The sequence below is a fragment of the Pyrus communis genome, chromosome 17, assembly GCF_963583255.1.
Source record: "Pyrus communis chromosome 17, drPyrComm1.1, whole genome shotgun sequence".
NCBI lineage: Eukaryota > Viridiplantae > Streptophyta > Magnoliopsida > Rosales > Rosaceae > Pyrus > Pyrus communis.
In genome coordinates this window covers 20,077,201-20,089,332 of record NC_084819.1, presented here as the reverse complement: position 1 = coordinate 20,089,332, position 12,132 = coordinate 20,077,201, and the positions used below count along the sequence as shown (strand labels likewise).

The 12,132-nt window shown below is 35.9% G+C and overlaps 1 protein-coding gene across 3 annotated transcripts; it reads left to right on the top strand.

The window, feature by feature from the left end:
- The first annotated feature begins 5,020 nt into the window (after window positions 1–5,020).
- On the top strand, window positions 5,021–8,560 carry LOC137722346 (probable serine/threonine-protein kinase WNK9). Of its 3 annotated transcripts, none has more exons than XM_068461326.1 (7): window positions 5,021–5,498; window positions 5,604–5,641; window positions 5,793–6,020; window positions 6,135–6,355; window positions 6,537–6,697; window positions 6,801–7,230; window positions 7,323–8,560. In XM_068461326.1, exons 1-7 carry the CDS (start codon window positions 5,424–5,426, stop codon window positions 8,408–8,410), a joined length of 2,241 nt encoding a protein of 746 aa, XP_068317427.1. In that variant the 5' UTR covers window positions 5,021–5,423; the 3' UTR covers window positions 8,411–8,560. The 3 variants fall into 3 exon arrangements, with proteins under 3 accessions (XP_068317427.1, XP_068317428.1, XP_068317429.1); XM_068461327.1 differs by having other exon boundaries at window positions 5,022–5,498; window positions 6,540–6,697; XM_068461328.1 differs by lacking the exons at window positions 5,021–5,498; window positions 5,604–5,641; window positions 5,793–6,020 and having other exon boundaries at window positions 6,234–6,355; window positions 6,514–6,697.
- The last annotated feature ends 3,572 nt before the right edge of the window (window positions 8,561–12,132 follow it).

Here is a 12,132-nt window from a genome sequence, read left to right as displayed (position 1 = left end):
ATATTGCACTGATTTGAGCTTAGCATTTCTCTTTTTTTAGATCACATTTATAAATTGAGTAATGTTAGGGAGACTAAAGTTTGTAAATTAAATGATATAGAAGTTGATGATTGAATTATTACTTAATTGTTGATAAACGTGCTTAAATTTTTATTGGAGACACCTCATTTGGTTTGCTAATTTAATCTCTCAAACATTATTCTTATAAATTATATGATGTGTCATGAATAAAAAATAAATACGTTAGTCAAAGATTTAAATAATAGTCTAACTATGAACGAGTACACCATATCATTTATATATGTATATATGTGTGTATATATTTGCTGGAACGGAAAAGGATCCTCGTCGGATCCTTTTCTTGAGGATCCTAAGAATCTAGTGATTGTAATCGTTTATCATACATCGTGTCAGAAATTATTTCAAAATTTAAAATTTAATATAAATAGTACCTAACGAAAATTCACCACACGATATACGATAAACGATCACGATTATGGATCCTTTTCCTGCTGGAACAATGTCTGCCGAGACAGTGCAGTCCTTGGATACCCTTTAATAATACCTTAAAGTAATTTAAATAATTATAGGAGACAGATAAGCCTTTAAGTAGTTTTATATTTTTATGGCTTGACATGTGATTTAATCTTTACCTTTTAGGGGGGAAGAGATTCCTTTCGAATCCCTCCCACCAAAAACCATTAATCAATTAATTCGGATCATTGAAATTTGATTTAACGATTAAAATTATTATAGTTTTTAAATCAAATTTCATTGAAATTTATAACCGTTGAATCAAATTTTAAAAATTTGAATTAATTGATTGATGGGTTTTGGCGGGAAAGATCCTGAGGAGATCTCTTCCACCTTTTAGGGACCTAATTAACAGACAACATTTACCTAAAAGTATCTAAAAAAAGCACTGAATTATGCAGACGTGAACGAACGAAATATAAAGTTTGTGCATGCCAATGATACACCAGTACGTGGTTGTATAAAGAGATTGTACCCTCACTCCTAACGTGGACAATCTTTTCCTAGTTGAAAATGTTGGCTCTTTAGGGACACACGACGGTCATGATCTTAGTGTAATTCTAAAGAAGATCTCATACGTACTTGAAAATCTTACACGAAAGTATTATGTCGTAAAATGTTTACCAATATTGCTCAAGCGAAGTCAGTCAGTCAAACGCAGTGTGCAAGTCTCTCATCATTGATGTGAGTCGATCGTGTCCAAACCATGGACTTTAATATTTATCGGACGTTTGATCAATTGTGTTTTGTTCATGAATAGAAGTAGTGATAACCAAAAAACATATAGCTATTGCAAGTCACCTCCCATATCATTTTTCGGACAGATAGACATACATAGACCTAATGTTTTGATGGATTCAAAATTTCAAACAAATCTCATTCTTTCATCCTCTTAGTTTAGATAATATTGTTAAAAAAAAAAAAATCAAACAAATATTCATGACATTCAATTTCCACATGATGCATTACTTGTAGAACTTTTTTTTTCTTAATAGATGATTTCTGGATCATTTCATTCAAATTTCCTTTAAATACAGAATTTAATAAACATCCATTTGCATTACTCATGTGATTTCCTAAAGCATGCTTTTATTTTGCACAAAAAGAGTGGAGGATTTGAGTTAGAACACTACACACATGGTCGAACATAATAAATTAATATCGTGCTTGTCATTCACAAAAGTCGAACACCTTAACGTTACCCCGAGAGCCCGAAGAACGTAAATGATTGAAATATCTTTGAAGTTAAAATGATTTCATGCAGTCGTAGTAGCCCGCTGGTAAATAAGAAAGCCAACCATGAGGCCAAATATCGTATGCATTCTAACTGTATAGGTGACAAAGTTACATGAAAATATTATGCGAGTCCAAAACCCTAGCTATGTACACTGTCTTTTCTTAAAGGTGTTTTTAAAATGATTAAAAACGCTATTAGAAAAAATGTTTTTGGAACCCAAAAACATTTGAAGTGTTTTCTATAAGAAACACATACTTGACGCTTCTTGTAAGAAACATTTCAAGTACTTTTTCAGAATTTACTTACATTTTTACAAAGAATTAGTTCCAAAAATATTTTCATCAAAAACGCTTTCAACCACTTTAAAAGCACTTCTAAATAAGTCCTTACTATCATTTTGTTTTTGTTTTGCAAATTTACAAGATGGGTTGTTTTATTAACACCCCACATCTTTATGAATACACCCCACATCTCAAATGTGCCTCTAAAATTCCAACTTTGTCCTCCGTTTTTTTGCAGCCACCCCATCCCCATAAACAAATGATGGCAAAAAAGCTAGCTCGATGGCCATGAGCCACCCATATAAGAGGTATCCGTCATCGATATTAGCATAGCCAAAACCCCCCCCACGTCGCGGAAGTTAACAACCAAGACAGACTCTGTAACAGACCGAGAATTGCCCAACACTCTTGATTCACAAACCCTATCTCCCAATTCCCTATTACCTACCGGCGAGTGGCGGATGTGAAACCCCATCCCAAATTATGTGTAATTTCATATTAATGAAATTATGAAATTACCATTTTGCCCTTTATCTTCCTACCCTGTCCAGATTCCCCTTCCCTTTTTAGATTTTTTTTGTTATTATTTTATAACTCTCCCTCCATCTTTGCTTGCCATGTGGCGCCACCCCTACCCCTATCTCCTTCTCTCTTCTCTCCCTCGAGCTCTCTCTCAGCTCACACTCTTTCTCCCTCTCGCAGATCTCTCTCTCGTCTTAATTCTCTCATCTCCTCTCGGTGAACTCACACACACACACACACACACATACCTACCTACACACCGACCACCACCATCACAACCACACCACCATCATCACCTGGACCTCCCCTCCCTACCTCACCTCTCTGATCTCTCTATCGGCATTGTGCATGTGGCTTTTCGGTGAGGTAAGTCGAAATTTGCCCTAAATGTTCCTAGATTGGGTTTTAGTTGAGTAGTTCGCGCAAAATTTATATGCATGTTTCACATGTTCTCGGCATATGCATTCATTAAATGGTTTTCGTCACCCTCGGATGTCAGCCAACACGTGACCATCCCGATGTTCCCGGACATCGGGATCGGGGTGTGTCAGGATATATATATATATATATATATATATATAGAGAGAGAGAGAGAGAGAGAGAGAGAGAGAGAGAGAGAGAGAGAGAGAGAGAGAGAGAGAGCGAGCATGGCGAGTGGCTGGGATTTTTTGCCCAGACACTGTGGTGGTTGGCAGCCGGTATAAGGGGGTGGATGGGGTTTATCTTGGACTTCAGAACTTAATTCGTCAAGGTAAAAACAGAAATTTAACTGAAAAAATAAAATTATATGGTGTATTCATAAAATTGTGGGGTGTTAATAGAATTACTCTACATGATTCATGATTTCTTATGTGTTTATAGGTATTTTCATAAAGTGCAAAATAATACTTAGGGTGAAGGTTGGAGTGATAAATGAATGGGGATTATTAGATAAAAGTCCATTAACAACATCGATTATCTTGTTAAATGAACAATAAAAACAAATGAGTTTTAATAAAACACTCTCGGTACTGTTAACTTTTAACGAAAAACTACATTTTTACTTTTCCCTGGTATCATTCACTACACTTTTATTTGTCATTTTTCATTAAAACTAAAATTTTTTAAATTTTTTTATTAATTTTCCTTAAAAAAAAAAAAATCTACCTTATTAATATTAACAAATAAACACGGTAAAATTTTCCAGCTTTGAAAAGATCAATTAGTGATGTTTTCTTCAAAAGAGATTTCTAATCATTTCAATTTTGTTCAACAAACGTGTGTTGAGGGTTTGAATTTTTATGTCTACCCCAGTACTAGCTCCCTAGCTACTCACACAAATTTCTAAATTAAATAAAAGACAAATTTATTCAAAAATAAAATATAACGTGGACAAAAAATAGTATGTATGAGCATGGTCCAAGTTTCGGGTCGTGCATCAAACTCAACTGGACCCTTTGTTTGTAACCAGTTGCTTTTACTCATACAAAATTTGCATGTCTATCATAAGATTTACAATAATACAATAATTGAAACGATAGATTGTCACGTAGATAAAAGTTTATACATTGTTATGTTATGTCGATATTATCGTTCGACTCAGGTAAATTATAAGTCTGTTAGAACCATGTGGATGTGGAGCTACACACATAAAATTAGGACTCCATGTATTGTCTTTCTTCTTGTCCCTAGATGTCCTACCTGATTCTTTCTGCATGTGATCTAATATATTGTTTGTTCGTTAACCAGGGTAACCCTCACACTAAGTGGTACCACGTCTGGTGAAAGCAAAGTACAGGAAATTTTATTTAGTAATTTCATATGAAGCTCCCTACATACATGCAAAATCTTGTAACCGTTTCAATATCTCCCTCTTTCTATCTCTCATCAAGCATGAGACACCACATAAAATTTTTCTCTCGTGAAATAATTGGTGCACACCAAATCTCTTCAGATATAGGTCTAGTTACTTTATAGTTTTAAAATGAATAAATAAAAAAAGAATTAAAAAAAGGGAAAGAAACATGGCAGCTCACACGTAGAAATTTGGTGTGCATATGCCCTAGTTTGGTACTAGGGTGATTCTGAAAAAAGTGAGTAAGTGACTATCAAAAAAAGATAGGAGCTTTTTTATATTTGGTAAACATTCAGTTTCAGCTTTTTTTTCATAATTTTGGGTGGAAAAAAAGCCAAAAACATAAAACTGCAAAATCCAGCTTTGAAAAATTAGTTTTTTTTTCACATCTGTTTTACATAAAAGTTTATCAAACACTATAATACTGTTTTTTTTTCAAAAATAATTTTACAAAAAAAATTACCAAATACTTTACTACTTTATTTCACAGCTACTTATTCTCATAATATAACAAAAACAATTTTTTTTGCAAAACACAACCATACCAGCTCTTTTACTTTATCCCCTCCTACTGCGGAAAAAAGTACAGAGCTTTGGAGTCGATAGAAAGACTCTCACTTTCTCTCTCTCATTTTCTCTCTCCTATTATAATACTAAGACTTGAAGTTTGTCACGTACCGTCGTGGGACTGGGTGGTTTGATCTGTCTGTATTCACATCACAAAAGAAGAATGCTGTATATCAAATATATAAATAATGATGGCTGGGGTAAATTAATAACGATCCATGTTTTTTTTTCCTTCGATCTTTTAATTTCCATACTCGCCTATGAAGCGTTTAGAAACCAATATTTTATGATAAATCCTCTTCCTTTCTCTCTCCCTCTTTCCATTTCTCTCCTCTCTCTCCTCTCTGTGTGTTTGTGTCAGAATTAACAAAGAAATTGCCAGCAATTAAGGGGAAGAAGCAGCAGCTAATCAGAAGAACTGCTGAAAAGTGAGAGTGGTTATACAGAAATGAATGGTCTCTCACATCTTGAACCAGATTACTGTGAGTTTGTTGAAGTTGATCCAACTGGGAGATATGGCAGAGTAATTACCTCTCACCCCCCTCTCTCCTCTCTCTCTGTCCTCATTTTCTTCTGTGAACTCTGCTTAAAGAATGAACCTTTTTTTACTTTTAATTTTTGTTTGCAGTACAATGAAATCCTTGGCAAAGGAGCTTCTAAGACAGTGTAAGACTTCAAGCTCTTAACTTTCTTCAAAATTTATCAAAACCCAGTTCAGTTTTCTCAAATTTTTGAATTTTTTTGGGGAATTTAGCAGATTTTTTTTAATGATTGTTTCTGGGTTTTTTTTATTTTTTATTTTATATTTTTGTTGCAGTTACAGAGCATTTGATGAATATGAAGGGATAGAAGTTGCTTGGAACCAGGTCAAGCTTTATGATTTCCTGCAGAACCCTGAAGATCTTGAGAGGCTCTACTGTGAAATCCACCTCCTCAAGACATTGAAGCACAGAAACATCATGAAATTTTACACTTCCTGGGTTGATACTGCCAACAGAAACATCAATTTTGTCACTGAAATGTTCACCTCTGGGACCCTTAAGCAGTATGTATTTTCTGAGTTTTCAATTAACAATTATGATTTTTTTTTTTTTTGCTTACTTTCCTAAAACCAATTTTGTTAATCTTTTGTGGGTTTTTTTTTGTTAATTACTGATAGGTATAGGTTAAAGCACAAGAGAGTGAACATTAGAGTAGTGAAGAATTGGTGTAGGCAGATCTTGAGAGGGCTTCTGTATCTCCATAGCCATGACCCTCCTGTGATCCATAGAGATCTCAAGTGTGACAACATCTTTATCAATGGAAACCAAGGGGAAGTGAAGATTGGTGACCTTGGTTTAGCTGCAATCTTAAGGAAATCGCACGCCGCTCACTGCGTTGGTAACTTCGAATGATCCATCCTATAAGAATTGCTTCATAAATTGTCATACTTTGAATCAAATATGGATGTTCCTATGCAAATTTTGTTTATTTGGTAATTTGTGGAGTTAATTGGAACAAGGGAAAGTTATTTACCTAGAAGGTTAATATGTGTTTAGATTTCTTTTCGATTTTATTGAAGTAGGGACACCAGAGTTCATGGCTCCTGAAGTATATGAAGAGGCATATAATGAGCTAGTTGACATTTACTCATTTGGGATGTGCGTTCTGGAAATGGTCACTTTCGAATATCCGTATAGCGAATGCACTCATCCTGCTCAGATCTACAAGAAAGTTGTTTCTGTAAGAGGATTCTCTTTCCCTTTCTTTCTTTCTGGTGGAATTCTTTACTATCTTTACGAAAAATGTGATATCTAAGATTCTTTTCGCATTATGTATTTCATAGGGTAAAAAACCAGATGCTTTGTACAAAGTTAAAGATCCAGAAGTACGAGAATTTGTTGAGAAGTGCTTGGCAACTGCGTCGTTGAGGCTCTCTGCGAGGGAGCTTTTAAATGACCGTTTTCTCCAAATTGATGAATGTGAATATGATTTGAGATCACTAGATTATGGTAGGCAGCTAGATGACATGGGTCCTCTTGCAAGGCAGCCTCTATTAGAGCTTCATCGAAGCAACAGTTCCTTTAGTAATGGATACTCGAATGATTACGATTTTGATGCCCCAAATGAGTGGACTGTTGATATAGAATCAACTGGAATCGAACTGTTTGAGCACCATGAGGATGATCATTCTGATGATGTCGACATTAGTATTAAGGGGAAGAGAGGAGAAGACGGTGGCATCTTTTTGAGACTTAGAATTACAGATAAAGAAGGTTGGCACAGTCTTTACTTTTTTCTAGAGTTTATTTATGGATTGTCTATACGTGGAAACTAAATGTAGCACTTTAAATCCTATACTTTGCAGGTCGTGTACGCAACATTTATTTCCCATTTGACACTGAGAACGATACAGCATTGAGTGTGGCAACTGAAATGGTTGCAGAGTTGGATATCACCGATCAGGATGAAACCAGAATAGCAAATATGATTGATGGGGAAATTTCCATGTTGGTACCCGATTGGCAATCAGGACCAGGACTAGAGGAAACACCCCGGTTTGCTAATCAAAGCTTTTGTCACAATTGTGTTTCCAAACACACCTCAAGTGGTTCCATGACGGAGTATCTGTCGAACCACCCTAGCGCTAAGGACTTGCAAGCTCTTCAATGTTGTAAACATGGTTGTCCTTCAATGCACGGTCGTTTTGAGGAGATTACATACCAAGCTGACGAGTCTGAGCATCATGTAACAAAGGTTGAACCAAATGAATCAGGCCAATCAGACTGCGTTCAATACCAAGAAATTTGGGGACAGCAACAACATGAAAGTCGTGAACTTAGTTTAGTAGGCTTGAGACAGATCCATTTAGACGAAGAATATGAGAAAATGGATCACTTAGTCACAGTTGAAGATGAGCAAGATTCTAAAGTGGAAAACAATACGGCATCCGAGGCAAGAAATTCCATCAGAAACTTATCAGGTTTACATTCTATTTGCATGAGCCCGCCAATGTACCATGACCTCCCAGACAGTTACGAGAACGGAATTCAGAAGGATTTGAGATGGTTCAAAGCAAAGCACCAGATGGAGCTGAGGGAACTTCGAGATGAGCAATTAGGAATCATCTCAACATCTTTGCCGAATGCAAGTAAAGAACAAAAAATAGACAACGGGTTCTTATCATCTTTGGTATCAAACACAATACGAGGAATCAACAACACAGTTCTTTCGAAATCTTGCGCTTATGATCACCAACACTTAACTCCAGATTTTCATGCTAATCTTGAAAAGAGCTGCCCCAATTCGGAACCCCAAGGGGCCCGAAATTGCGAGGCGATGGAGTCTCCCAATGCGGCGAATGGGATCACTGGCAAGAGTTTGTACACAGACTCACTGCTTCCTCACTCTCTTCGCAGAACAGTTTCTCTCCCAGTTGATGCTGTTGATTTATAAACTTGCAGAGGCACAAAGCATGTATTCTTTTCACAAATTCCATGCATCATGTATGGCTACCAAGGCCAGGCCACTCCTTTCTTCATCAAGGGATGTGGCTTTCCAACAAACTAGGATGATATGTATTTAAAAATTAAGGAAAGCTAATGAAAAATGTAAGTTTTGAGGCCTATAAAGATTGTGTTCAACTCCATCATATTATTGCAAGAGAGCTATTGGTTGTAAGGGAGTCGTATATATTATGAGAGATATGCATACAACCATGACGATAGAAACAGACACATTATTCAACAATTACATATAATTGGTGATATAGTAGATTTTCATTTCAAGTTAAGATACAAGACACTCAAAAGAAATACAGCACCAAAAAGTCCTTGATTCTAAAATTTGAATATAAGAGACAAACGTGTCATCGTGGCCAAACTGACTTAATACACATTTGTTAGGGACTTTGACTGAGATAGATTGAAAATTGAAAAGTAATCTGAATTGAATTATTGGCATGTCAATGCTGAGTTGGCCAAAGGGAGGTATTATCAGGATCTTTTGCAATGCTTCTGGTAAGACATACCTGGCCCCTCCAATATGTGTCAATTATTCAATTGTTATGGCCCCACAAGAACAAATGAATCATGCTTCATGTTCCATGCTCCATGCATGCTCTTCGACTTAACTTGCACATTCTGGTTGCCCGTATTTTATCACCTAAAAAATATTGGCCCTTTAATATGGGATGGTCCATGGGTACACATATTAACTTCCCTAAGGATGAGTCTTACCTTGAAAAAGACATCTAAGCTAATGCGAATCACATATCGAAACCATCAAACCATATCTTGTGCCAAAAGTTTTACTCACTCTTACGTTAAAGTGTTTTAATTTGACAGATTCACTTATAAATAAAAGATCTTAAGTTCAGTTTTTTGTGATTTAATCTAAATCATGCTAGATGCCACATTTAGTGTAAAATATATCTGTGTATTAAAAAAAATAAAAAAATCAAACTCCGTTTTTCATGTGTAACCATGCCAAACGAGGTGGTTTCAAGAATATAAATTCAAGTATTTGATGGATCTAGGAAAGTTGAGGTATTTGATTCAACTTCGATTTTAGATATAGATAATAAAAAATTACGTCATAGAGCATGCCATTTGCCTAGCCCCTTATATTTGTTGTTTCTCATTTTTGTACATCACAATTTGACGCATATAAAGAAATAGTATGTCATAGATTTAAATGTGATACGATAAGATAAAATCTTTGCATTTGAGTTTGAATTAGAATTTGATTTAAATTCAATTGAAGAATCTATAAAAGAAAAGTTTTTTCACACGTATAAAATTGTAATTGACAAATTAGTAGCTACGACGATATTTTTTTTCCTTTTTGGGTTTATAAAAGTGGGTGGCAAAGTGGAGGCCAACTAGTCTTTTCGTTTATTGTTTATATTGCATTTGCTGCCTTTTATTGGGTGTTGAATTGAGACCAACTCAAATGGTTTTAGCATTGCATTACTTTATGGGAAAATCTAGAAAGTTATATAGATGCGTGAAGTGTTTGATATATATCAATTGAGGCATGCTAGAGATATCAAAATTTAAATTATTTTTTATAAATCATAATGTAACGTTTGAGAGTTGGTGATTTAAAAAAAAAAAAAAGAGCATAATCATCAACTGCAAAAATCATCAAGGGGTGATTCAGGAGTTGAGAATGAATTTCAGGTCTGTATTTCACACAACACATTCTACGTTCGATTCCTGACGCTGGTAAATCACACGACATGTGAAGCTGAAATGTCTATGTGAATATTTCCAGCTACAAAAAAATGAACTGTCGTGGTGAAATCAACAACCATTGTTTTAGTCTAGGCCCTATTTAGGCGCTAGGCAGCTGGCCACCGTCCGATTAATCCTTAGACGTTTGAAAATTAAGAAAGGGCGTCTAGACCTCCTTAGACGTCCACTTTGCCCACTTAGTCCCATCTAAGTCGTGACTCTCACTTAGACAAAAAACTGGTAACTTTCATTTTTGCACTTTATTTTTGTTGAATAAATTGTGAGAGACTTGTTGAATACTTGGATGAACCCTTATCATGTGTTTGTTCCCTATATTTTCAATGTGTTCTACTATTGTCATCTAAAGGCGCTAGGCGCTAGTCAAGTGCTAAGTTGGGGCCTAACACCTAGGCAGCTAGACACTTATGTATACTATATAAATATATTTACTTAAATTTGCTTAGTCCGTCTAAAACTCCTCATGGCCGCCACTGGACTCCAGCTCACTCCCTGATTAGTTCCTAACCTTTTTTAGAACCTCACCACCAACTCCTTATAGCATTTTTTATATCAAAATCAAGAAGAAGAAAGAAAAAAAAAGCAGTTTGGTATTCCATACAAGATCGGACGGTTTAGATTGTATTAATCAAAATCACAACTTTTTAAGCTTAATAAAACCAGATAATGATGGCAAAATGTCTGATCAACTTTTTGATAATTTGACTCCAAATAAAGGAATAAACCAAATCAAGTGTCCGGTCAGATACGGTTTATGTGCTTGATGCTACTCTAGACAACGATAGCCACATGCAGACGACCATTCCCAACAACCAATCAGTCAATGACAATATTATGATAGAAATTGAATCTTTAAAAGTGATCCAGCGTAAACAATGTTCTCTTTTGAATAGTTGAATCTCTTACACCGCTTGAAACCAACGTTCGGTAAAGACTGATGCAGCGATGATCACACCAGTAGATTGTCAAGTGGACTGTTCGACGAAAGGATAAAGATTTTTACTCCTTTGTGTTTAGGTACTGGTCGATCCCATGCAAGTGCAAACCCCATTACATATATATATATATATATAATGCAGCGATGATCAGACCAGTAGATTGTCAAGTGGACTGTTCGACGAAAGGATAAAGATTTTTACTCCTTAGTGTTTAGGTACATGGGGTACTCCTTTGTGTTTAGGTACTGGTTGAACCCATGCAAGTGCAAACCCCATTATATATATATATATATAAATATATATAAAGGGACAAACTGGTGGCTTGACACTCCACCATTCAGGAGATCGGAAAGACTCATAGAGACATTTCAACCTCTCCATGACCACCATCATGCGATTCATCAGCACTAAGAATTGAACCTAAAACGTGTTATGGCATATGAGCCTAGAATTAATTTTTAACCACTGAGCCACCCTGTGATGTTTAAACTCCATTATATAAGTCAGACTCATTTGAGTTTAGGACCTCCTACTACAAGTTGTGGCGTTTGAGCGTCAATAGAAATTGAAACGTGAAAGTGCCGTATAAAAACACATCCTTCTTGTGGTGGATTCAGAAAATGACCTCCACTTCATAGGTTGGCACAAGACACAATCATGAAAACATGATTCGTTTTAAGAGAATTATTGAAGTTGGACCAGTCGGGTTCAACCCAAGGCAATCCACAGATACAAAGGGTAGCTAGTTCCACGTGTAGCGTCAGTTCATCCCATCACCTCAGCCCATTGAATCTTAAACTTTGCGGCTGCAACCCCCCATCCCTATCCAAGATCCAACCTACAGCCGAAAGATGTAAAAAGAAGCCTTGAGAAAAGTGTCATTGGGATGCAGTTCCCACTTCCCAAAATGGTAGGGAATGTTAGGCAAACTCCACAATATGTGATGGAAGAAACTAGTCCTAAAGCTTGTCCCAACCCTTGACAT

Excerpts from the sequence above, each read along its gene's own strand:
- LOC137722346 (XM_068461326.1), top strand. The coding sequence starts at position 5,424 with ATGAATGGTCTCTCACATCTTGAACCAGATTACTGTGAGTTTGTTGAA. Across the intron at positions 5,499-5,603 it reads CAACTGGGAGATATGGCAGA|TACAATGAAATCCTTGGCAA; the intron begins GTAATTACCTCT and ends TTTTGTTTGCAG. Across the intron at positions 7,231-7,322 it reads TAGAATTACAGATAAAGAAG|GTCGTGTACGCAACATTTAT; the intron begins GTTGGCACAGTC and ends TATACTTTGCAG.